This window comes from Carassius carassius, chromosome 3 (genome assembly GCF_963082965.1).
Source record: "Carassius carassius chromosome 3, fCarCar2.1, whole genome shotgun sequence".
Classification (NCBI taxonomy): domain Eukaryota; kingdom Metazoa; phylum Chordata; class Actinopteri; order Cypriniformes; family Cyprinidae; genus Carassius; species Carassius carassius.
The window spans coordinates 16,273,909-16,298,640 of NC_081757.1; the positions used below are offsets into that span (position 1 = coordinate 16,273,909).

The following is a 24,732-nucleotide window of genomic DNA, read 5'->3' on the forward strand; positions in this document are numbered from 1 at the left end:
TTATGCTTTCTTCTAGATTCAGATGTACACATGTAGTTTGGGGACTGACATGGTTGACTCCCTGTATGACTGTACTGGGGCTAGAACTGGCCGTCGTGCTAGAGCTGGACCGCAGTGGCTGGCTGTCCGCTGCTTCCAGGGGGCCTTCTGGATCTGGGTCACCGTTGTCCCCCTTATACTCTTGGAAGTCATGAATCTCTACCTCATTCACGTCTTCCAGCGCAGCATGGGTCAGGGTGTCAACATCTAGAAAGAGTGTAAACATAACGATTATGAAGCCATTATTGGTAAGAAGAGGTAAGGTAGAAGAATCTATTGTCAGGAAAGTGATTAAAAAAGAAGAAGCTAACTTGGTGTGTCCCCTTGTATTTCCCCTTTGATCATCTCATTCACAAAGTCTCCAAGAGACGAGTAGGAAGAGCTAGAGTCATCGTATGCTTCACTGTCACTGCCACTAAAATAAACAGCAACAAATAATATAGTTTTAAAAAGACAATAACAGTTTAAACACAAAAATGCATGTGGGTTAAGTTTTGTAATATTTTCGAAAGAAGAAGTCTTATGCTAACCAAGCCTTCATTTATTTGACCACAAATAGTGACAAACAGCTATGTTTTCAGATTATTTTGATTTAAAAATAAACCTCTTCTATTTTAAAATGTAATTTTATGATGGCAAAACTGAATTTTCAGCAGCCATTACCCCATAGTTCAATAATTCATTCCAGTATTTTAATTTCTTATTAGAAATGTTGAAAACAGTTCTGCTATATGTCAGGATTCTTTGACATATAGAAAGTTCACAATAACAGTCTTCTTTACTTTCATTTCTTAACAACTGAAAACATGCTTGCTGAATAAAATTATTTATTTCATCATCTAAATTCTTGAAAAAATAAAAGAATAATCCAGACTTTGTGTATGTATACGTAAAAAAAGAATGAGTTTAGGTAAACATGAATAAAGGTCTACTGTATGTGTGTTAGTGAGTACAAAGTATGCAAGGATGAGTGTGTATTGGGTGTTTTTGTAACCTGTCATCTGTTGGGTCTGAATCATTGGTCTCATCCTGCAGGGGTCCACTCAGCGCCTGTGCCAGATGAGAGTTCCCATCGTACACACGGTAGAATACCGGCTGTAACTGGTGGGCATACCACTTAGGCTTATCGCCTATTAGAGAGGGGTCATACACATCTGAAACACACACACACACACACACACACACACACAGTATAATTACTGGCTACATACAAAATGGGAAAAACATAATAGACACTCTTCATAGTGAAACTACATGCAGGTAAGAGTAAAGCTGCATTTACAATGCAACAAACAGCATACAGACTGGAAGTCACAACTGAAGAGTGGGCTGAGTGGAGTTCTCCCCCTTTGCAGATGTGAGACTTAATTTTAGTTTTACACTATATCTACTGTACACACACACACACACACACACACATATATATATATATATATATATATATATAAAATATACCACATTATTATATGTAAATACTGTAACTTGTGCAAATATATGGTGTGCGACCTTCTGAACAGATTTGATTTATTTACACAAGGTGAGAATAAACTACATTTTAGCGTAACCCCATAATATGTCCCTTCTAAAACTGTTGGCCATCATTTTTATGGGCAACTATTCATACATTATTCATTTATGCTAACCATGGTCAATAAAAACAGGTTTAATTCTCTTACTGTCAGTGTCTTCACAAATTGAAATTGATAACTAATTGAGAAGTCATCACATATGCACTAGGGGGCGAACTGTGACAGTCAAATCTGGGGGGTGAAAGAAATAGCAATTTAAGGACAACGGATGAGGTGTATCTGTGTCTCTCACTGTTATGAATCCTTTGGAAAGCCAGATTGGTGGGGCTGAGAGCCCACTCTCCATAGTACTCCACTGCCTGGGTGTGGGAGAGCTTTTCGGTGAATCCATTCCGCCTTGGCCTAGAGGCCAGGAAAGACGTGGCCTGGAATGCCACCACAGGACGGGGGAAGAGCCGCAGAGTGCGAGTGTGCATCTGGAACCCTTGCAGCACATTTGGAGAGTTGAAGAACCTCACCATCGCCACCCTAAGGGCAAAATTAAAAAAAAATAAACATTTCTATTAAATTAAATTAAATTAAATTAAATTAAATTAAATTAAATTAAATTAAATTAAATTAAATTAAATTAAATTAAATTAAATTAAATTAAATTAAATTAAATTAAATTTATGCATTTAGCAGACGCTTTTATCAATTGTGCAGTGCCCTACCAACTGAGCTACAGGAACACGTAGCTATTATGTACTTTATATGGCGAAATGGTACAAACATTAGTATCTTTTTTAGGCTTGGTTCAAATTCTGTTTTCTGGACCACTAACAAATACAGCAGGTCTCATTTGCTAATTATTGTATGGACTATTTATATTTATACATACAGGACAACCGCTCACGGAAAATTTTAATTTTTTGATTCACAATTTGTTCTTAACCTTATTCTAATGTTGATGGATTTGAAGTATTCCAAATGAGGGACAGCACACCCAAGGACAGAAATGTGCATAAAACATGCCCAAACTATTTATTTTTCATTAATAAATACATTTTCGTTTTTTCATGAAAGCAATTGTATGCAGATATCACACACAAATCTGCATGTATACACGTTGAATGAGACCCATTGATTGTTTAGAAACTCATGGAAGCCTACTAGCAAACATTATGACCAGGTCTTCCATATGTTTAGAAAGAAGCATTATTTTTAGCTCCATCTGGTACTTCAAATTACACCAAAATCATGTTCTATTAACCTTGCAACTCTACCAGCCACTAATTCATGTCACATTTGATAAAGTTTGATACAGTTTGATAAAGTATGCTATATGTTATCATACCTTGTGGCAACATCAACCGAGTCCACATCATTGCCATAGATGAGTGGGTTGAACTCAGTGGAGGAAGGGGAGGCTTTGTCACGACCAGGGGGCAATAAAGACATCTCTTGTCCATCCTGAAACTTCTCCAGGTTTAGAATAGGCTGTGTGTTCAGACTCATGCTAGCCAGAGCCTGCACAGAGGAGTCGATGACACAGAGCAAGAGAGAGAGAAGTGGAGGAGGAAGATGGATAGAGTAGAGATCAATTTAACAATGAATCCTGACAGAGGAGACTGATGTAAGAGCACTATCGCCTCAGGCAATCATGTCTCACACTGGAGGCCTACAGTTACTTGTCTAAAAATCGAATGCATTGCAAAGGTAAAATCATAGTCACTATTTTTATTTAAACAAGATTGCGTGTGATTAGATTTAGGGGATAGTTCACCCCAAAATTTTAATTCTGTCAGAATTTACATGCCTTGATTTTGGTTTATGGTAAGCCGAAGCTCAACCGTGAACAAACCCTAATTGGTTCACGCACAGTAAACACGTACATTTGAGCTTTGGTTTACGATATTTAATGAGATCTATGTCAGTGTTGATAGATGAATCATATAAATAAATCTAATATAAATCTGTTCATTATATAAAGTCATTATGTCTCTTTTGAAGATTCACATGGATTACATTTACAATGTCTTTATTGTCAATGTTTTGGTCAAATATGACCCTGGACATAAGTAGCACGGGTACATTTGTAGCAATAGCCAACACTGTATCGGTCAAAATTCGTGATTTTTCTTTTATGCCAAAAATCATTAGGATATTAAGTAAAGATCATGTTCCATGAAGATATTTTTTAAATTTCCTACCATAAATTTATAATAACTTCATTTTTGATTTGTAATATGCATTGCTAAGGACTTCATTTGGAAAACTTTAAAGGAGATTTTATCAATGTTTAATTTTTTTTGCATCCTCAGATTTTCAAATAGCTGTATCTCGGCCAATTATTTACCTATCAGCTTTCAGATGATGTAAAAATCTCAGTTTCAAAAAACTGTCCCTTATTTTGTGGTCCTGGATCACAAATGAACTTTCAGTGGAGGGAAAGAAATCTCTCAGGTTCCATTACAAATGTCTTCGAATGTCATTTGTTTTTCGAAGAGAAGCGAAAGTCTTATGGATGTGGAACAATATAAGAGTGAGTAGCCGATGACAGAATTTTAATTTCTGGGTAACTATCCCTTTAAAATTCAGAAAATCTAACATGGGGATAAGAGAACGCTATTGCCTGAACCGACAGTGTTGCATCAAAGATTTAATAGTCAAAATGTTAGAGGGAAGGGTGCGTCACATAGAGCCATTAACAAAGCACTCTGGGAATTCTGCCATTGCTCACTCAATGCCTCTCAGCTGGCATTCCATCAGACCCTGGTCTCGCCACGCCATTTGGCCGGCACCAAACCAATCACATAATCTCCTCCAGCTGCTTACAATGATTTTTTGCTTTGGGTTATGAGCATAATGTAAGTGAGATGTTGCAATGAAACATGCTCAAGCCAAACATAGTGCTATGAGTTAAAATGGGCTCTGTAGGGCCTTCATTGCAGGGAGGGAAGAGTGCAAAGAGTTAGGGGATATGGAGGCAAACAGAGTCACAAGTGTGTGTATTTGTGAGTTTGTTTATTCAAAGGATGTGGAATAAAAAGTATGTGTATGGCTTCAGTATTTGTTAAGTATACAGAGAGTGTAGGGCTACAGGTGTTAATGAAGGGGGGAGAGATTATTTTTCCGTGCACAGTCAAAATGCAAAGATTTGTGAACCTTGGAATCAGAGGCGAAGATCTGCTTTTGGGTTATCACAGTCAATCTTACCAGACACTGAAGGACACAAGAAAACATGGAGGAAATGTCACATGACTGCCTGTTACTGAGAAAGATTGGGAAATCATGTGACTAAACATGAGTGGAGACAATTCAAGGATGGGGAGAAACCACATAGAGCGAAGACACAACACACCGTGAGCTGGACAGTATGAGTGCACACAGGACATAAAACACACTGATCTCAAGAAAATCAGTGGGTTATCAGTTGGAAAGGGAAGCAGATCTCACACAAACTTGCCATTAGAGAATGTGTACAAATCTCAAAATTTGACTGCAAACATTGTTTGATAGGTGCTAGTCAACATAAAATGACATTCTCAACCTATTTTAATGTGATGCTTTTCAGAGTGAAACAGGATTTTCAACAAACAAAAAGTGAAACGAGTTGTTCTTTTTGGTTACCCAAAAAGAAATGACATTCTAGTGAGATATATTATGACATTTTGTTCCTATGAATGTGCATTAAGGAAGGAACAGAGTAAATGTTGATTTCATTTTGACAGTAAGGATGTTACATAACATTTACTTAAAATCTAAAGCTAAACTGAGTGAGAAACAGAACTGAATGACAGTCACAAGAAAAGTATGATTTCCATATTAGCTCATAGAGCTCTTGAGCTATTATGTGTGGTTCATGAATGATAGGGCAATAATTTACATCTATAGACCACTGAAAAAGATGACCTTCAATCTAAATCAGCTTTTCGAACAATAATGATCTGAAGATGAGAACCTGACTCATGATGATTCATAATGGCGAATGAAGATTCATGACTCATGGTCTGTGAGACACAACTGATGATTCAGTGTATTGACTATTTTGGCTTGAGTTATTACAAATGACAGCATGATAATTATGTTGGATGCAAGATGAATAAAATGGTAAATCAATTTGGCTGAGAAATTCTGTTGCAGACCAGCAAAAACAAAAACAACAGACTGTGACCAAATTAAATGCATCTCTATTAAAAAGACATGAGGAAGGACAGAGTTGGTCAGTATATGACAATGATTAATGACAACATAGTGAAATGTTTAAAGGGTTTATATGAATGGGGTTTGATTAAGCTCAGAGGTGCCAGAATCAGGTCAGAAACTCTAGATAAGGGACTATGTGGGATTGTAAAGGGTTAAGCAAAAGAACTATAACCATTATTGAGTCTATAGATAGGGAAACTCCAAACTTATTACCTCCAAGAGCTGGAACAAAAAAGGGGAGAATATATAGTGATTACAATACATATATGTGATCATATAAAATATGAATCCATCAACATAAACCCCAGAAACATCAGAAAATGTCTAATTTTATGTCTGCATTTTGCTTCAAATGGCAGGGTTTAAAAAAATCTCTTTGCATTGCTAGCCATCTCCTTGGTTTAAATGCAGTTAGACCAATATAGACCATATTTACAGCAGCTGTTAGAAGGCAATATAATTACTATGCATTTCTTCTAGAATCCAGTTAGTATCCAATTCCTATTCAGAGCTAATGGTAGGGCTCCTCAGAGAAAAGAGACCATCTGGTTCGCTTACCTGCTTTAAATGTTTCTTCAGCTCAGAGGCCTCGGGTTCAGGAAGGGGAGGGAGAAATTCTGCGTTGCTTGGAGCAATGACCTACATTGATAAAGATATAGAAGCAACATAAGACCACTATAGTGTATACGTAATTAATTATTAAAAGCTTTACAGCATGGTAGAATCCACAAGCCCCTGTCTGGGTAGTTACAGACAGATATACCTTGTTGCAGTCCAGATCCACTAACCAAACGTCATCAGGCATCTTAAAATCAGACTTGTACAGGAAGAAACTGGCAGGCACACCAATGACATATGGAGTAGGTGCTAGCAGGAGCTAGAAAAATAAGATATGTGTGTGACAAATAAAGGGAGCTTCATTGTTTATACACCAACTGGTCAAAAAAGACATTGTGGTACCTGTTCTGCGGAGGCCATGCAGGTGGGCAACAGTGGAATGACAGGAAACATGTACTCAAGGGGGTAAATCATTGCAACAAATGCCATGACGCTCATTGAGAGAGCGTTATAATCTCGAGACTGCAATACCACCTACACACAGCAGAGGGTGAGAGTAAGTCTCCAGGTCACTGGACACAAAACGATAATGATCAAATTATAAAATCTACACATACAGGTGCATCTCAATAAATTAGAATGTTGTGGAAAAGTTAATTTATTTCAGTAATTCAACTCAAATTGTGAAACTCGTGTATTAAATAAATTCAATGCACACAGACTGAAGCAGTTTAAGTCTTTGGGTTTTTTAATTGTGATGATTTTGGCTGACATTTTTGGCTCAGATTCACATCTCAACAAATTAGAATACTTCATAAGACCAATAAAAAAATTTTTTGTGAATTGTTGGCCCTCTGGAAAGTATGTTCATTTACTGTACATGTACTCAATACTTAGTAAGGGTTCCTTTTGCTTTAATTACTGCTTCAATTTGGCATGGCATGGAGGTGATCCGTTTGTGGCACTGCTGAGGTGGTATGGAAGCCCAGGTTTCTTTGACAGTAGCCTTCAGCTCATCTGTATTGTTTGGTCTCTTGTTTCTCATCTTCCTCTTGACAATAGCCCATAGATTCTCAGGTGTAGATTCTCTGTGGGGTTCAGATCTGGTGAGTTTGCTGGCCAGTCAAGCACACCAACACCATTGTCATTTAACCAACTTCTGGTGCTTTTGGCAGTGTGGGCAGGTGCCAAATCCTGCTGGTCAGCAGAAGGAAGCACGAAGTGCTCCAAGATTTCTTGGTAAACAAGGCAGTGACTTTGGTTTTCAAAAAACACAATGAACCAACACAAGCAGAAGACTGTGGAAACTTAACACTGGACTTCAAGCAACTTGGGCTATGAGCTTCTCCACCCTTCCTCCAGACTGTAGAACATTGGTTTCCAAATGAAATACAAAACTTGCTCTCATCTGAAAAGAAAGTTTGGACCACTAGGCAACAGTCCAGTTCTTCTTCTCCTTAGCCCAGGTAAGACGCATCTGATGTTGTCTGTGGTTCAGGAGTGGCTTAACAAAAGGAATAAGACAACTGTAGCCAAATTCCTTGATACGTATGTATGGCTTGATCCCAGCCTCAGTCCATTCCTTGTGATGCTCTTTAAAATTCTTGAATCTAGTTTGCTTCACAATCCACATAAGGCTGCGGTTCTCTCGGTTGGTTGTGCATCTTTTTCTTCCACACTTTTTCCTTTCACTTAACTTTATGTTAACATGCTTGGATACAGCACTTTTCGACAATTTCTTCTCTTCAATGTCAGTCTTCAACACATTCACGAGAGGAGCATGACGCATGCGTGTGATTATGTTGACCCAAGAAACCAGCAGCCAGAATTTTCATTTTTGGGTGAACTAAACCTTTAATTAAATCGGCTAATAACTGATATGTGACCCTGGAGCACAAAGCCAGTCATATGTAGCACAGGTATATTTGTAGCAATAGCCAACAATGCATTGTATCAGAATTATCGATTTTTTTTTTATGCCAAAAATCACAAGATTATTAAGTAAAGATCATGTTCCATAAAGATATTTTGTAAATTCCTACTGTAAATATATCAAAACTTAATTTTTGATTAGTAACATGTATTGCTAAGGACTTCATTTGGACAACTTTAAAGGAGATTTTAATCAACATTTAGATTTTTTTGCACTCTTAGATTCCAGACTTTCAAATGGTTTCAAATATCTCGGCCAAATATTATCCTATCCTATAAAACTATAAATCAATAAAATCACAGTTTCAAAAAAGGTTTTGTGGTCCAGGGTCTCATATGGTACTGGTATATGATGCATCCTTACCAGTGAGGTAAATGTAAGCATCACCACATCACAGATGCATTATGATACAGATGCATATTGTATTTCTGTACATTAACTGTGGTGGCACCATGTTCTTTGACATAAGTTGGTGTACCATGAAAACAGTACACAAATATAGTAATCTATGGGTCTCTGTCATCTGATAGACATCTGGTTGTGTTCCTCTGGCCATCCATACCTTGTGCTCCAGCAGAATGCAGGCCAGGACCTGCAGACAAGCATCAACTCCCAGCAGCTCCAGGGGCAGGTGGAGAGGGAAGTCTACAATGCTGAAGCGGGAAGGGTCTGGAAGGGCAAAGGTCAGGGCAGAATGCAGGTCATGGGGGAGCACTTCCACATCAACACGTCGCTGACCAGCAACAGGCACAGGGGAGCGCAGCAGCCGATACACCCATGACTCGATCTCCCTCAGGTCCTGAAGCACCTGACTGCCCTTTTCCTTTTCCTCGACGGAGAGAGCCCCTGTGAACACACGCCACATTGTGTCCCTGAGGGAGATAAATACACAAATACACATTTAAAGTGTTTGATCAGGATCAGGGTTCGGGTTCAAAGGAACAAGTATGACAAGCTCTCTTTCAATTGTTTTGTCTTTGTTCATGCTGCTCCTCAGTTCTGTTTCATTCCTTGAAATTTCTGAACATTTAATTATTCATTAACTAGTTTTTGAACTGTCCAGTACATTCAGGTATTGTCTTAATCTAATGATTTATTCTAGCATCTACACAGAAAACAGAAATAGCACAAAAACAGTGGCAGCTGGTTTCTACTGTTCAGGATTAAACTACTAATCACTTGAAGAAAAACGGCACAGCAGTGACCAGGCACACGGTTCAAAAGCTCTACAAGCACTAGACTACAGCATAACATACACAACAGTGGTCACTTACTGTTTGCATTACCATATATTCTCATTCTTAATGCAAATATCTAATCAGGCATTCTTGCAGCAGCAAATCAATGCATAATTACCTTATGTTCAATTGGTTGAATTATGCAAACCAAACATTAGAATGAGGAAGAAAATATGGCTGCACGGTTAATCAAAATAAAACTATGCTTTAATTTAATAAATATATATGTGACCCTGGACCACAAAATCAGTCTTAAGCATCAATCTTGTGAATCTGAAAGCTGTATAAATGATCTTTCCATTGATGTATGATTAGTTAGGATAGGGCAATATTTGGCCAAGATTTTAAAATATTATTTGTATTATACTATTATAAAATATTATACTATTTGAAAATCTGGAATCCAAGAGTGCAAAAAAAATTGAATTATTGAGAACATCACCTTTAAAGTTGTCCAAATTAAGTTCTTAGCAATGTATATTACTAATCAAAAATTAAGTTTTGATATACTTAGGGTAGGAAATTTACAAAATATCTTCATGGAACATGATCTTTACTCAATATCTTAATGATTTTTGGCATGTAAAAAAAATCTATGTTTTTGACCCATACAATGTTTTTTGGCTATTGCTAAAAATGTACCCCAGAGACTTAAGACTGGTTTTGTGGTCCAGGGTCACATACATGCTGTGTTTTACAGTGAAGTGTGGTGTACAAAGTGTACAAATTGTGTTCTTACAAACAAACACAGCAAACCTGGTATGTTTTTTCTTTACAAATTTTTAAAGTACTACAATAATTTTTATCAGATAAAAAAAAATTACGATTGGATTTTTTTGAAACTATGAAGGAATGTTTTTTATACATGATTTTAACCATAGGATGATAATAACAGAGTGGTCCGAGTATCTCAAGAGCCAGCTAATCTTCTGGGATTTTCATAAACAGAAATCTCTAGTTTGTCTGGAAAATTGGAAAGTACAAGATTGGTAAGGTCAGAAATAAACATCACAAATCCATGGATCCATCTTGCCTTTTCAATCATTCAAGGAGCTGGTGGCAGTTCTGTAATTGTCTGGGGAATATTTTCACAGAATCAGAATTAGCTTTATTCTCAATAATACTCTCAGTATAACTCAATACCAACAGAGAATCACTGGTATCAAGTATAATGTCCAAACCAGTTCTAAAAAGATTAGTAGAGTGCCCTCAGAAACTTTAGACGCGCCATAGCCAAAAAGGGGTTTTGGATAATATCAGCATAAATCATAATGATTTCTTGCCATGAATGCATTACAGCAGTGGTTCTCAAAACCAGGGGGGCTTAGCAAGGAGGTAGCAGGATGGCTTAAAACTATTTAACATTAAATATTTCAGTTTGTATTTTAAATATTGTGTTGGAAAATGGTGGGACTTCAAGTCAAAAGAGTTGATAGCATTGAAGTAACTTGTAATTATCAATGAAGGCCACAAAGGATTTTCATTTTGCTTATAATAATGGTTTAAGTTTGTCAAGGCTTTCCTGGTAGATCATTTAGGCCTACATAATAGTTAATATCAATTCACTGGAGCTTAAATATACAAGCTTAGCGTCTAAGATCCAGACAGGCCAGACTATGGCTGTGTGGGCTGAGTAGAGGTGCTGCAGTAAGTCATAACTGGTTCATCTGAGAACTCCCACTTCTCTCAGCTGCTCTGAGAACAGTCAGTGGCCTCAATCTGTCATCCAGCCTGTCTCCACCAGCTCCACGCACTCGCTCCAGCTCTTAAAGTGTTTTGTTCTCTTGCACTCTACCTGTCTTTTTCCTTCTACTATCAACTTGTATCGGCAAAACCACTGAGACATCTTCATTAATTGTGCTGTTGCTGCATACATGTACTTAAATTGTTGCATATTAACACAGGCCTGTTTAGGGACACAAATGCTAATGAATATCGGGTCTCTAGTCTAGCCAACCACAGTTCCGCAATGAAAACTGATGATGCTAATCTGATATTACAATATGCAAAATAGTGTATGGTATTCAGGATTCCTGCATCTGAAGTTCCATACTTTTATATTCCTTCCTGTCATCCAAAATCTACCTAAAAATAAACTGAAACATGCACTACTCTTCAAAAGTTTGTGGATTGGTAAGATTTTTAAGTTTTGGAAAGAAGTCTCTATGTTTACCAAGGGAGCATTTACTTGATCAAAACATCAAATTGATACAGTAACTTTGTGAAATATTGCTACGATTTAAAATGAATGATATCTATTTGAATTTATTTGCAAATGTAATTTATTCTTGTGATAGAAAATCAGTCTAATATGCTGATTTGGTGCTCAAGAAACATTTCTTTTTATGATTTTCAGTGTTAAAAACCACTGTGCATTTGTGTTGAGTGATAAAACATTTTTAGGATTCTTTTTCATTAATAGAAAGTTCAAAAGTACAGCATTCACTTGAAATAGAACTGTTTTGAATTATGAATATATTTACTGTGTATATTCTTTAATCCTGGAAACCACAATTTCCTCAAACTTCTTGGTTATCCATGACCATGGGTGTCCTGCGTTTCATTAAATGTGGACATCAAATGTGAAACTTAGTTGCAGTAGTGGTTTAAGTGAAAACTGATTTCTGGTTTGTCCATTAGGCCAGTCTACTGACATATGGTTATTCTCCCACAGAATAGCCGAGAGCAGTATGACGCATGATCCTTTATCATTATAAGGTTGAGTCGTGCATACTGAAAGACTACAAATGTGGGTAATGCCAAGGTCACTGCAGTACTGCGAGAACATGATGACGGAGTTTGAAATGGCCTTTAAAGACACATTCACTGCAAAGGCACATAAACACACAGAACATTATCTCATTTAATCGGAGTCATTTATATTTGAAATTTTCACTGTAATGTGACATAAGGTCATATGTTTGAGGCTGCCAAGTAGGTAGGCGCACTAATTAAAACAATAAGATAGAGTGTACTTAAGCACGACACAAGAATAAGCTGATCAAATAACAGTCCATTAGCCAAATTGTAGGCTGTTTATTGTTGGCAAGCCAAAATGTATTAATATTTACAACAGCTAAAAGCGAAGTTTGACTCATTCTATGAATATAAACAAATTCATGCTTTATGTAGACTTCATGATCGAATGTAATCAAATTAAATAGCTGACTAAAACATAACAATAATCCACAAGCTGCATGTTTGTAAAAAAAAAACAACAACTATCAATCAAGACTTTTTCAACTTTAGACTGGCTCAAGTCCATAATCCATAAAATTGCTTTCTCCAATGAAAAAGTAATCTAGGCTAAATCAAAGGAAAAATCCACACAGATGAAGCACCGTTTACAAGTAAAAACATGTCTAGACCTGTTTTAAACATATATGTCAGTGGATTTTGATCTTAGTGGACAACAGGAAAAAAGCATATACAGATAATGGACTCATCAGTTTGAAGTTAAAAATGTTTTAATGATGGATTTATTTATTATAAACAAAACACATTTAATGGACTGGAGTTGTATTGCTTGTGGATTAGTGTGATTTTTTTTATCAGCTGTTTGAACTCTCATTCTGATGGCACCCATTCACTGCAGAGGATCCAATGATCAGCAAGTAAAGAAATGCTACATTTCTCCAAATCGGTTCCAATGAAGAAACTAATGCATCTTCATTTTGGATGACCCAAACATTTAAATTTTGGGGTCAACTATTCCTTTATGAATAAAAAGAACAACATATAAATGAGCAAGCCAGCAAGCCAAAGTACATTTTTATTCATAGTATCACCTCCTCACCTCTACAAAAAGCTCTACACTCTAGTCTACACAATGTTTAACTAGCTAATTATGGACTAACACCAACTACAGCTAACTGTGGACTAAAACCTAGCAAAGTAAATATAGCATTTCAGTTTGAAATGGAGATGACTGAAATCCAGCTGAATGAGCAACATAGCATCTAGATGGAATATATGAACTACTGCAGATCTGAACACTCGACACAAGCTGCTATGCTGGATAAATTATTCTCCACACTTCAAGCAAATAAAAGGGGCTTGGCAGGGCAATTCAGCTAAAAACAAATTGAGGCCTGCAAATGCAACTGTGGCTCATGGTGGATGTGGTTGCTAGGTTACGCAAGAATAGATTCGGCTGAGGAAATCACAGAGAAAAAATACTTTCTACTCAATGCTTATTGATCTGCAGCAGAGTGCTATCGTACAGACTGTTTACCAATATACACTGAAGGATGTAGTAGTTACCGTTACCACTTTGATATGTGAAGAAGATCTTAAAAGCTCTCCTGTGTGGAGCACCGCACTGCAAGGCCACTTGCACAACCCTTCTCTCCTTCACACAATCCCAGACCCTGTCACATGTAATCGCTTCTTCACACTACTTCCTTTTCGCTCGTCGCCCTCTCTAAGTCACAAGCACCATCACACATCCTTCCACTTGTGACTTCCTTTTATAAAATCATCAGCACCTTGTTACTTGTCAATTTAATCACAGCCACAACACTAACAATGTCAAACCCTCTTGGCATTGCTAGAGTAACATATTTAAAGACGTAATACACCCCCAAAATTTGAATTGGCTCATTGTGTACTCATATTCATGTTGCAAGATTATGAACATGTCAAGAGCTATTTGTTTGTTTCAGTGTAATATCACCAAAAAAATTTGAATCAGTACTCTCACATATATCAAGACATGCCAGGTTTGAAAGCATGTATGATGATGAGTGAGATCAGAGATTTTTTATTTTCTTCAGTGTATGACTTATATGTCAGACTGTTTATGTTTCAATGTAAACTCCTATTTGATGTTATCTTGATATTGGAAATATGCACATGATGGGAGACGAGATGCACAAACAAAATTCCACATGGGCAGCAAATGTGACCATGCATCAATCTCACTAATGACTAGAGAAATAAACATATTAAACTCAAAATTTGAATGCGAATGCAAATAGCTTACATTTGCATCGAATATTCATTGATCAGTATTGCATTGATTATCACTGACTATTCAGTGTCAGCATATATTAACAATAAAAATAACAGTAGCAATATTTAAACTATTTTTGGACCCTATTTAATATTGACAGTAATTAAAAAAAAATGATTTTGGATTTCGACGCAGTTTGCAGTTTTCTTTTAGATTTGAAAAAAAAAAAATTCATTGCATCACTAGAATATAATTTTTTTTGTATGTGTGTGAATTAACTCAAAGCAATAAATAAAAATGGAGATAGTAGCAGCATTTGTAAACAGAGAGGCAGAATGTTGCCAGTTAGCATCTTCTGGCAGCACCACAGTGTTTGACACTTAAACGTCTACTGTAAGATATTGCAATACATTGCAGTCATTAGGCATCACTTTCCTGCATAAGTATTATCTTGCTGAATCTCAGGGTAACATTACATATCTGCATACTTCATAGAAAAGCAAAAAGAAGGCTGTTCTCACCGCTGTGTGGACTTGGCAGCAGCGGGTCTCTGGTTGAGCTGCTGGCTACAGCAGTCCACCATGCGCTTGAGGATGTACAGACACTCCCTGAATGTAGAAAAGAAGGGGTAGTGGCTCAGAATGCACAGAGAGGTTAACGTGCTGTTCCGGTTCTGTGGTGCCAGTCGACCACTGCGTTTGGATCGTGGAGACTTTCCACTGCTGCCCGACTCGCCTGGTGGCAAAGTCCCATCTCCTGCAGGGGGCAGCGCAGATTCCCCTGGAAGAGTCAATGTGGAAGGGTCCGATTTCTCCTCTGTATGAGGAGCCTTTTCTCCTGTATAAAGAAAAATATTAAGGAGAAATTACAGCCATAAGTATTCAATTTCAATAAAAATGTAATAATCAGAACAGATGTCTAACTGACTTTATTAATAAAACTTTAATATTTAAATAATCTATTATTGCTCAATGAAAAAAAAAATTATATATATATATATATATATATATATATATATATATATATATATATATATATATATATATATTATTTATTATTATTATATATTATTATTATTTATTTTTTGAAATTCAGTTTTTATGATTTAATACACATTTATTTTCAAAAGCAGTGGTAATCAGTTAAATGCAAACAACTTTAACAATGGAATTACTCTTTTAAAATACCATTTAAATTCACTACATTAACAGACACATGCAGAACATCAAGACTTCATACTTAAACAGCAGTCTTTTTGCAGATTAATGTTCACAGACACTACTGCATATCACAATACTTTTGATGCATTCATCAACATTTTTAGCGAATTCCATGATGTTACATGTTATACGTGAAAATGGTTCTGCGACATATAACTGCTCCAAAATGACCTCTCACCTTTTCCTTCAGATCGTGGGCGGTGGTGGCCCTTCTGGAAAGAGCGGTAAAAGTTGAGGCAGATTCCGTAGCGAGTGATACCTGAGTCTTTGTCAGTGAGAGTGAAGACGAAAGAGGTGTCGTCACGAAGGCTGACCCGACGCTGGCGGATGCTCAAGCAGCCCTCAGGCTGGCAGAAGAAGACGACGTCAGGGGGCAGAGGGAAATCATTGTGGTCCTCCAGTGGATAGCGCCTCAGCAGCTGAGGTGTTTGTGCCACACTGTCACTGACGGGTTGCCTGATTAAGAGAAAAAGACTGAAGTGAGAGACAGGAAGACAGATCTCTGGCTTTTCTCAGCCCCAGCGCCTGTCCTTTTATGCATATATATATATATATATATATATATATATATATATACAGTACAGACCAAAAGTTTGGACACACCTTCTCATTCAAAGAGTTTTCTTTATTTTCATGACTATGAAAATTGTAGAGTCACACTGAAGGCATCAAGGGCTATTTGACCAAGAAGGAGAGTGATGGGGTGCTGCGCCAGATGACCTGGCCTCCACAGTCACCGGACCTGAACCCAATCGAGATGGTTTAGGGTGAGCTGGACCGCAGACAGAAGGCAAAAGGGCCAACAAGTGCTAAGCATCTCTCGGGGAACTCCTTCAAGACTGTTGGAAGACCATTTCAGGTGACTACCTCTTGAAGCTCATCAAGAGAATGCCAAGAGTGGCAAAGCAGTAATCAAAGCAAAAGGTGGCTACTTTGAAGATCCTAGAATATGACATATTTTCAGTTGTTTCACACTTTTTGTGTAATGTATATAATTCCATATATAATTCCACATGTGTTAATTCATAGTTTTGATGCCTTCAGTGTGAATTAGGGCTGCACGATGTGTCGTTTAAGCATCGATATCGCGATGTACGAATCCACGATAGTCACATCGCAGGATGTGCGATTTAGGTTGTCTTAGTTGATCCGTTATTCATTAACTGTACGGGCCAGCTGCTCCCCGGCCCTTGACGGATTAATTGCACAGTTTAACCATCACAGAGTGAAAGTTTTGACAGGGCAGAGAGAGAGCGCGTGCGCGAGAAAGAGTGAGAGAGAGAGAGAGAGAGAGAGAGAGAGAGAGAGAGAGAGAGAGACAGAGGGAGAGAGACCGTCTTCAAACAACACGAGCGCTGTCTTGCTTTCTCTCCCTCGTGCATATTAATTAATTGACAAGATGGTGTCGATGTTTAAATCATTTAAAATGAGAATGGAAGTGTGCTCACCCCATTTTTGTTTGTAAGAAAAAATTTGATATCGCAATATATATAGCAGAAAAATAAAATTTTGCAATGTCATTTTTTCCCAATATTGTGAAGCCCTACTGTGAATCTACAATTTTCATAGTCATGAAAATAAAGAAAACTCTTGAATGAGAAGGTGTGTCCAAACTTTTGGTCTGTACTGTATATATATATTAACTATTAAGCAACACAACTGTTTTCAACATTGATAATAAGATTAATTTGACACTTAAGACTGGAATGATGGCTGTAGAAAATTCAGCTTAGCCATGAAATGAAAATAATTTTACAACATCTTTGTATTCTCACTTCTGGAATGTTTCTATTATTTACTTAACTTTTTAAATGACCTTGTTCTAATTATAAATGGTCTATAATTCAAGATTTAACTGGTTTAATAGTTCAGTTCAATATTTCTATAACAATCTCACAAACTCCTTGCAACTCCCTTACAAACACCATTTTGGAAAACAAAGGGTTATGGGAGTGGGGAAACCGAAGTTTGAGAAGGGCTGCTCCACAAACATATTTTCCCAAGATCCATCTTTTCTTATTCATTGTATTGTGATCTGATGTCAACACTACTCCAGACTTCATCATGATAACATACAATCCCATTTAACATTAACTGACAGCGTACACCTGAGGCTGGATGCTTGGAATGAATACACCTGCACAGGTCACATACAAACAAAACACACAATCAGTGATTCAATTCTCCTGTTAACAATTTACTTAAGCACCTATAGAACCTATGTCTGAGCCCTATACACACAAGCACGCCCACATACCATTCAACAATCTCCCTTACCTGGCTCCAACTACCACCAGGTAGTCCAGGAGGCGGGGACACGGTTTCTTTTTCTCCATGTCTGTATCAGGAGTGTCTCTAAGTCATGGCAACTGTAGCAAGCATCAGCTCTCAGGCAGGCAGTTGTCCAATCAGGTGCAGCAGAACTAGGAGTTGGATGATCGAGGCAGGCAGCGGCCAATCATTGCAGTCTGTGGTGTGTAGGAATGGGGCCTGTGAAAGAGTAACAGCGAATATTATAGAAGTAATCCATCACAAAGCAATTGCTCTGCAGTGAAATTAAACCTTCTGCACTACCACAAAGTAGAGACCTGCAAAAAATATATTGGGGACCCACAGGACCCAATGCAATCTCAATTGGGGATCTCAATAAGAAGTTTTCAGCTGTTATTTTTCTATTTGCAATATTACAATGGCATCCTCAAAGAGTGAAGTTTTGTAAGGAGGATGTGTGTCTTATTCAGCAATTAATTTTGGGTACACACCAAAAGATAATCGGGTTGATTTTGGGCCAATTTCCCCCCTTCTGACAATCCTAGCTCTGTCCTGATTATCTTGATGGTTCTCCATCACACAGGAATTCTGATGTGTGGGGGGAACCCCGAGGACAAACGCGCACACGCTCTGGAGATTATCACGTGAAACGAAACAATATCCAATCAGAAAGCGAATTATCACGTTCTTAAAGAGTGATGTAAGATCTGATATAAATTATTTAAAGTTTATTTAATAAGGAAATTTCAAAGAGAATAAGATATCTTTTCCAAGAGAGAACTGAGAACAACAATTATAAAAAAAAAACATATCTGTGTGATTTTGTGACCATTGCCCACCTCTAGCTCACTCTGTAACTTGTACAGACCATGTCCCCGCTGTCTCCATGACTTCACCCAAACCCTTTTCTTTTTTTCCATGAATTTTTTTGTGAAAATCATTCCAAACACTGTCATTGCAATTTCTTCCTGCACATCATCCACCATGCTTATTCTGAAGTCTCGCGAGATTTCCTGTGTTTGTGGTAAATGGACTGCATTTATATAGCGCTTTCAACAGACCACATGGTCATCCAAAGCGCTTTACAATTTGCCTCACATTCACCCATTCACACACTCATTCATACACCGACTGCGGTGTCAGCCATTCAAGGCGCCATCCAGCTCGTCGGGAGCAGCTGGGGTTAGGTGTCTTGCTCAAGGACACCTCGACACTTGGTCAGGTGGAGCCGGGGATTGAACCACCAACCTTCCAGTTTGTAGACAACCTACATTAACCACTGAGCCACTGCCGCCCCCACTGCCACTGTTTGTGTGTGGTGTGCTGTCTTTGTCAAATCATGGCACACCACACACTATAGGAGCAAAACGGTTAAATCTAGGATTTTTTATCCTCATGTTTGTGGTCTATCACATTTTGAAAATCTTATAAGATGTAAAAAAAAAAATTTTGGTGTGTACCCAGCATTAGTCTTTTTAAGTTACTTTTTTTGTTGTTGTTGTTGTTGCCGAAACCAAAATTAAAGTTTTCATTTAGCTGAAACAAAGTTTTGGTAATTAAACTTGGGTAATTAGGTAATTGAATTCTTTATGCTATTCAGGGTGTCATGAAAGGCATATTTTTTTGTTGTTGTTGTTGCTGTTTTGGTCACATACTGTATGTCAGAAGGTGCAGCAGTACTTCAAAATACTTGAAATGCTCCAAAAATATTTTGTGCCTGACTACTTGTAGGAGTATCGGATTGATAGTAATTTTGCAGCACGTTTATGTACTCAAGATTAAATGTACTGTCCATACTAAACAACGAAAAGGAAGCATAGCGTTCAGTTACAGCTACATACCACTGGAGTATGATTGATATATTTCTGACAGCAATCTTTACAGTCAAACAGAGTACACTGTATAAGCCAAGCTTCTGAAGTCTTCACTAACACATCTTGACTGGAGGCTCAACTTCAGATGTAAACACACACACACACACACACACACACATTCTGATAAACTAAAGGGATTGGAGCCCAGCTGCATCCTCACCACACAAATTGTCCATTTGTGTTCCTCATGCACTAGCATTCATATGCATGAGCACATGCCTCAATGTAAATACAAACGAAAGCATGCTCAAATTTCACACAGGACAAACACACCTTGCATAATATCCAGCTAGATTGGCTGGGATGCTATCAATTCAACTACTGTTCAGTAAACCTGCTAGATGTTTGTGAATAGAAGAATTTATCTATTATCTATATCAAAATGCAACTTACTCAAGCAAGACATTTCTGGATGAGTATATTCTGTTAACTAAGCAAATACGGTTTTGAAAGGCTGTAAACAGAATTATGAAGAGAGAGCCAGACAGCCTTTCACAAGCAGTTGCTTTCAGTGTCTGTTAAAATCTGGGTCAGTGCATGTCTGAAGTTCTGGATACTCTGCACTCCATCGTGCTCTAACACACAGACAGACACCTGCACCCTCCATCTGACAAACAACTGCATTACATTTGCTTCAGAAGCTTAATAGTCTGAGGTCATTTCTTTACATCACAGCCCAGAATTAAAAAGCCTATTTAAACTTATTTACGAAATTCATTTTTTTTTTCTGGTGCCTGCTGGAATACATTTACATTATTTAAGTAAAACAGAATAAAAACATAATTTCTGTGCATATTTTACATTGCTGCGGCACCTCTAGTCACTGTGACTCTGATTGGTCCGCAGGCTCCAGTCTGTTGTGTTTGGTCAACCTGAAAATAAAACGCACCTTATTTAACAGATTTCAGCTCCTGAGGTTTCATTAGCAGCTGTAAACGGTTTAGATCTATGATAACTCAGTTGTTGGTCTTGGAAGTCTAAACAAGGCCTTTGCAGTTTAAAAAAATAATGCATCCTCGACATCACTTACCAAGCTGATCTTTGAGGGTGGACAAACCAGTAGGCGCATTATGCAAATGTGTAACAGGGTGATGCAGCTAAGTCATGTAAATAATGGCAGGACTACAAAGCATTTCAGGCAAGTGTTTTCTGCTGGAGAGAACTCCTATTGGCAAGGACTTTGTGTTTTGTAACTCTGCAGACTGTTTACATGAACAAACAGCTATATTACACATTAAAGGAAAGGTAACAAATTTAAAAAGCATAACAGGTGCCCTTTAAATCCAATCACAGAAAGCAGTATCTGCCGATACGATCACCGATACCGATCTTTTTAAAGTCTTCTTTTTTATCATGTAGAATTATTTATAGTGATGATCCAATCAAGATTTTTAGATATTTATTCAGGGCCTGAATTTTATTTTTGAAAATGAATTTTGAAAATGAATCCCTCTCTTATGTGATTCTTGTGGGAGGATTTATTTATTTATTTTTCATTTGAGGGCGGCATTTTTCAAAAAATATAAATTTATCTCACATAAATGTTTGATCATGCACTGTATTTTTGTTTTTACAATTGTATAATTCTTGCACAAAAGCTTACACAGCGCAATGCCTGATTTTGTGAGCTGTATGTGAAGTTCACACATACTCTGTTTGCAGTATGCATGTATTTAGTATGTCCAAACATTGTTACATAAAATGCTTTTTGAACATTGTGAATGTTTTTTTTTTTTACACAGTACAGTAATACAATCTTTCATCAATTATTCAATGCTTTTTACTTTTGCATTTACTTCTAGATTTATATATTAAGTTGCTATAACAAAACATTTAAACTTCTTTTCTTACTTTATCACAAACATTCTCATTTAAAACCACTGACAGAAACCATCAGCTCTACTACCTTTTCTTCTTTGCAAAGAACTTTAATTAAAGGGATCCCTGGGTATTAAGATTTGTATATCTTAATATAAATTATGTCCTAACTAAAAATATTTAGTGGAAAACCCATTAAAGATTTATGTTATTTTTGGTCTTGTGGTAAAAAGTGCCAGAAGCTCACAGAGTGCAACAATCTGACGTCATCAACGCAGAATGTGCTGTGCTAATAAAATAATGGCGCCCCCCCATAGTGTAAAAACGATGCCGATTTTCTTTTTTTAAATAACATACATCGTTCATGGGTTTTCTATTACATATTTCAATAAGAGACATCATTTATGTTATATTAAGCTATATATGTCTTATTACCCGGGGATCCCTTTAAGAACTTTAAGAATTGTAAAATTATTGCCTTGTTTATCTAAAAACGCTCTTTTCCTTTAAATCTATCCAAAAAACCATAGCCTATGTGTTGGCTGTGAAACACAGTAGACTTTTATTATATGCACTTATGGTGTAATAATGACTAAATTTTTGTGTCAATGCATGTTCACATTTACGCAAACAATGCGCTGTTACTTTAATTCAGCACTTGCAATGCAGCAAAAACAGACTCAGTGCGGAAACGATCTCAGCGCTGCTGCAGACGCACCGCTTCTAAACGCACTGCCAGTCCACAACCGTGTGTGTAAAATGCTGCTATCCTCAAAGTCTATTACACTCAGCCAGATCCTCTGGAACATTTTAATTCTGGAAAGACCAGAAACATATTCATTTTGAACCTTGACTCAAACTGCTTTTGAATGACTAGTCCAATCAGCAAGTTTGGCCTTGTCCGAAAGGATGTATTAATCCCTGGTGTGAGATGAACCGAAGCGTTCACACTGTGATTAGTAGCCTCCTTTTTCTGCTGGAGTGGCACTTTCTGCTCTTCCTCCATCACTCTCAACAGCTCAGAGAGGAAGACGTGGTGGAAGGGAGGGAGGTGAGAAGATGGATGGTCTGTGGCTAAGACATCAATAACGCCTCGGTTCCTTCCTCTAAGCATCACCCGGATCATCTGACACCAGGACCTCCATGCTGTTCTTTTCTTAAATCATAGCTCTCACTACTGATCCAACATGAATCACTTGCACTTGGAGCGGAAGCTTCTAGGAGCTATGGGATGCACTGGGGCAGGGGTGTAAAGTACATGAGTTATTATACTTTAATTATTTCAGGACTTTTGTACTTTACCAGCAGAATACTGAAACTGTATACTCTTGCTCAATTACATTTCCAATTGAAAAATTATGTTTCAATTCTCAGAAATTAATTTAAACCTTAGATCTAAAGTTTTTTTTTTTGCAGCTAATTGTGACATAAATCTTTTCACTAATCTAACCAGACAATACAATTACATGCCAGTGACAACTACGTCCCTGTAAACGGCACTGGGACATATCTTACACTGCCAAGACAAACTACTGAAGATGGATGAACTTTACTTGTGAATAGACATGTGCGAGTATTGGGTAGTGCGATATATCACGGTAATGAATATGCACAATATTGTTATTGTGGGCACTTCTAAATACCATGAATAATTATATATCACAATTTATTCCGAATTTGGAATGCATTTTGATTCCCATCAACTGTTCAAAATGCACAACACTACTGTATGCTGCTTAAAAAGATGCGTGTGCGCTCTGATGTAAACAAGCGCGTATGAGAAGCATATGGGGGACCACATGAGACACACGCTGAATAACATTCACTCTCTGACAGCAGATGGTGCTAAACTGCAGAAAATGCAGCCTTTACCCTAGAAACCCCACAAATAAAGCAGCTGCACTATTTTTTTTTACTATTTGAATGGCCATTCAGATTTGTGTATTTGCTATGGTGTTCATCACAGTGCCAAATATTTAAATATTTCGACTTAATAGGCCATTTATTTTCAAACTTTTTCTTTTACATTTTAAAACTGCCAATTAAAAATTCTTCTGAACATTCATTAATCTTAGGTATTTCAATATTTAATAACATTGAACAATAAATAACAATAAAATTGAAAATTGCAACTGTTATTCAATGAGCTAATATGAACTAAGACTTGTATTTTTTAACAAAGATTAATAACTTCTGTAGCAAATGTAGCTATTGCTCATTGTGAATGTTAATGCATTAACTTAGGTTAACTAATGTGATCTTATTGTAAAGTGATGCCTATTGGTCTTTATAGTTCTTTTGCACTTTAATCTGTGTAAAATGCTTAGATTTATATATTTTTCTGTATTGCTTTATTGTATTTAAATGTTCAGTTATTTTTGTTATACGAAAAAAGTTATTTAACCTGTTATACTGTATTATGACCACTTTTCTGAAACTAAATTTAAATACCGTGATAATACCATATACCATGACAAAAGCATCAGCAATTAATCGCAACAGGAAAATTGGATACCAGCATATCCCTACTTGTGTACAAGTATTTTACCTCTATTTTCTAAACAAATGAACATATCGATGGCTCCTTTTTTCTTTTTTATCCACCTTTTTCTTCCATCAAGAGCAGATGCGGCCATTTGTGAGTTCTATGGGTCTGGCTTTCGGTCTTATACTTCTCCAGCTATTTTTACAGCTCATTTTATTGCTTGATATTAAAAACTGGGGTGTCTTACCATATTATTTTAAAATATTATCTTAATTATTCACACTGGTTTATAGTACAAACAGTTTTACCCTTTACTGCACGTTGTTATACTTCTCGTTATTTCCCTATAGTGGCTGATTAAACGGAAGCCTAGCCCATAGGCTTAGCGTGGAACAAATCCCAGACCTCGTCACCTCCATGGAACATATGCGTTTATGTGTCTATGGAAAACGTGACATGATCTCGTACCCTGTCAATCATAGTGTGTCTGCCTCATGGTTCTACAATCAGCCTCGGGTAATGAGATTCCACACGGTCACCGTGGAAACCAATACTGCCTCTTTTCATGAGCACAGCTGTGACGGCTATTTTAAACAGACAATACACTGTCCCAATCATCATACAC

The 24,732-nt window shown here is 37.2% G+C and overlaps 1 protein-coding gene across 39 annotated transcripts in view; it reads right to left on the reverse strand.

Annotated features, from left to right (window-relative positions):
* The window catches only part of LOC132121575 (MAP kinase-activating death domain protein-like), a 69,307-nt gene that overhangs the window by 29,854 nt on the left and 14,721 nt on the right, over positions 1–24,732 (reverse strand). For 22 of the 39 annotated variants that reach the window (XM_059531248.1, XM_059531275.1, XM_059531139.1 and 19 more), the window contains exons 2-14: positions 17,937–18,149; positions 15,838–16,115; positions 14,961–15,276; positions 8,810–9,119; positions 6,717–6,848; positions 6,520–6,633; positions 6,315–6,395; positions 4,716–4,772; positions 2,905–3,077; positions 1,861–2,096; positions 1,034–1,193; positions 351–454; positions 50–246 (exon numbers count right to left, since the gene is read on the reverse strand). In XM_059531248.1, coding sequence (XP_059387231.1) covers positions 50–246; positions 351–454; positions 1,034–1,193; positions 1,861–2,096; positions 2,905–3,077; positions 4,716–4,772; positions 6,315–6,395; positions 6,520–6,633; positions 6,717–6,848; positions 8,810–9,119; positions 14,961–15,276; positions 15,838–16,115; positions 17,937–17,995 — 2,217 coding nt within the window. In that variant the 5' untranslated portion in view covers positions 17,996–18,149. The remainder of the gene's footprint in view (positions 1–49; positions 247–350; positions 455–1,033; positions 1,194–1,860; positions 2,097–2,904; positions 3,078–4,715; positions 4,773–6,314; positions 6,396–6,519; positions 6,634–6,716; positions 6,849–8,809; positions 9,120–14,960; positions 15,277–15,837; positions 16,116–17,936; positions 18,150–24,732) is intronic. The other 17 variants (XM_059531407.1, XM_059531358.1, XM_059531339.1 and 14 more) reach the window with 1 other exon arrangement.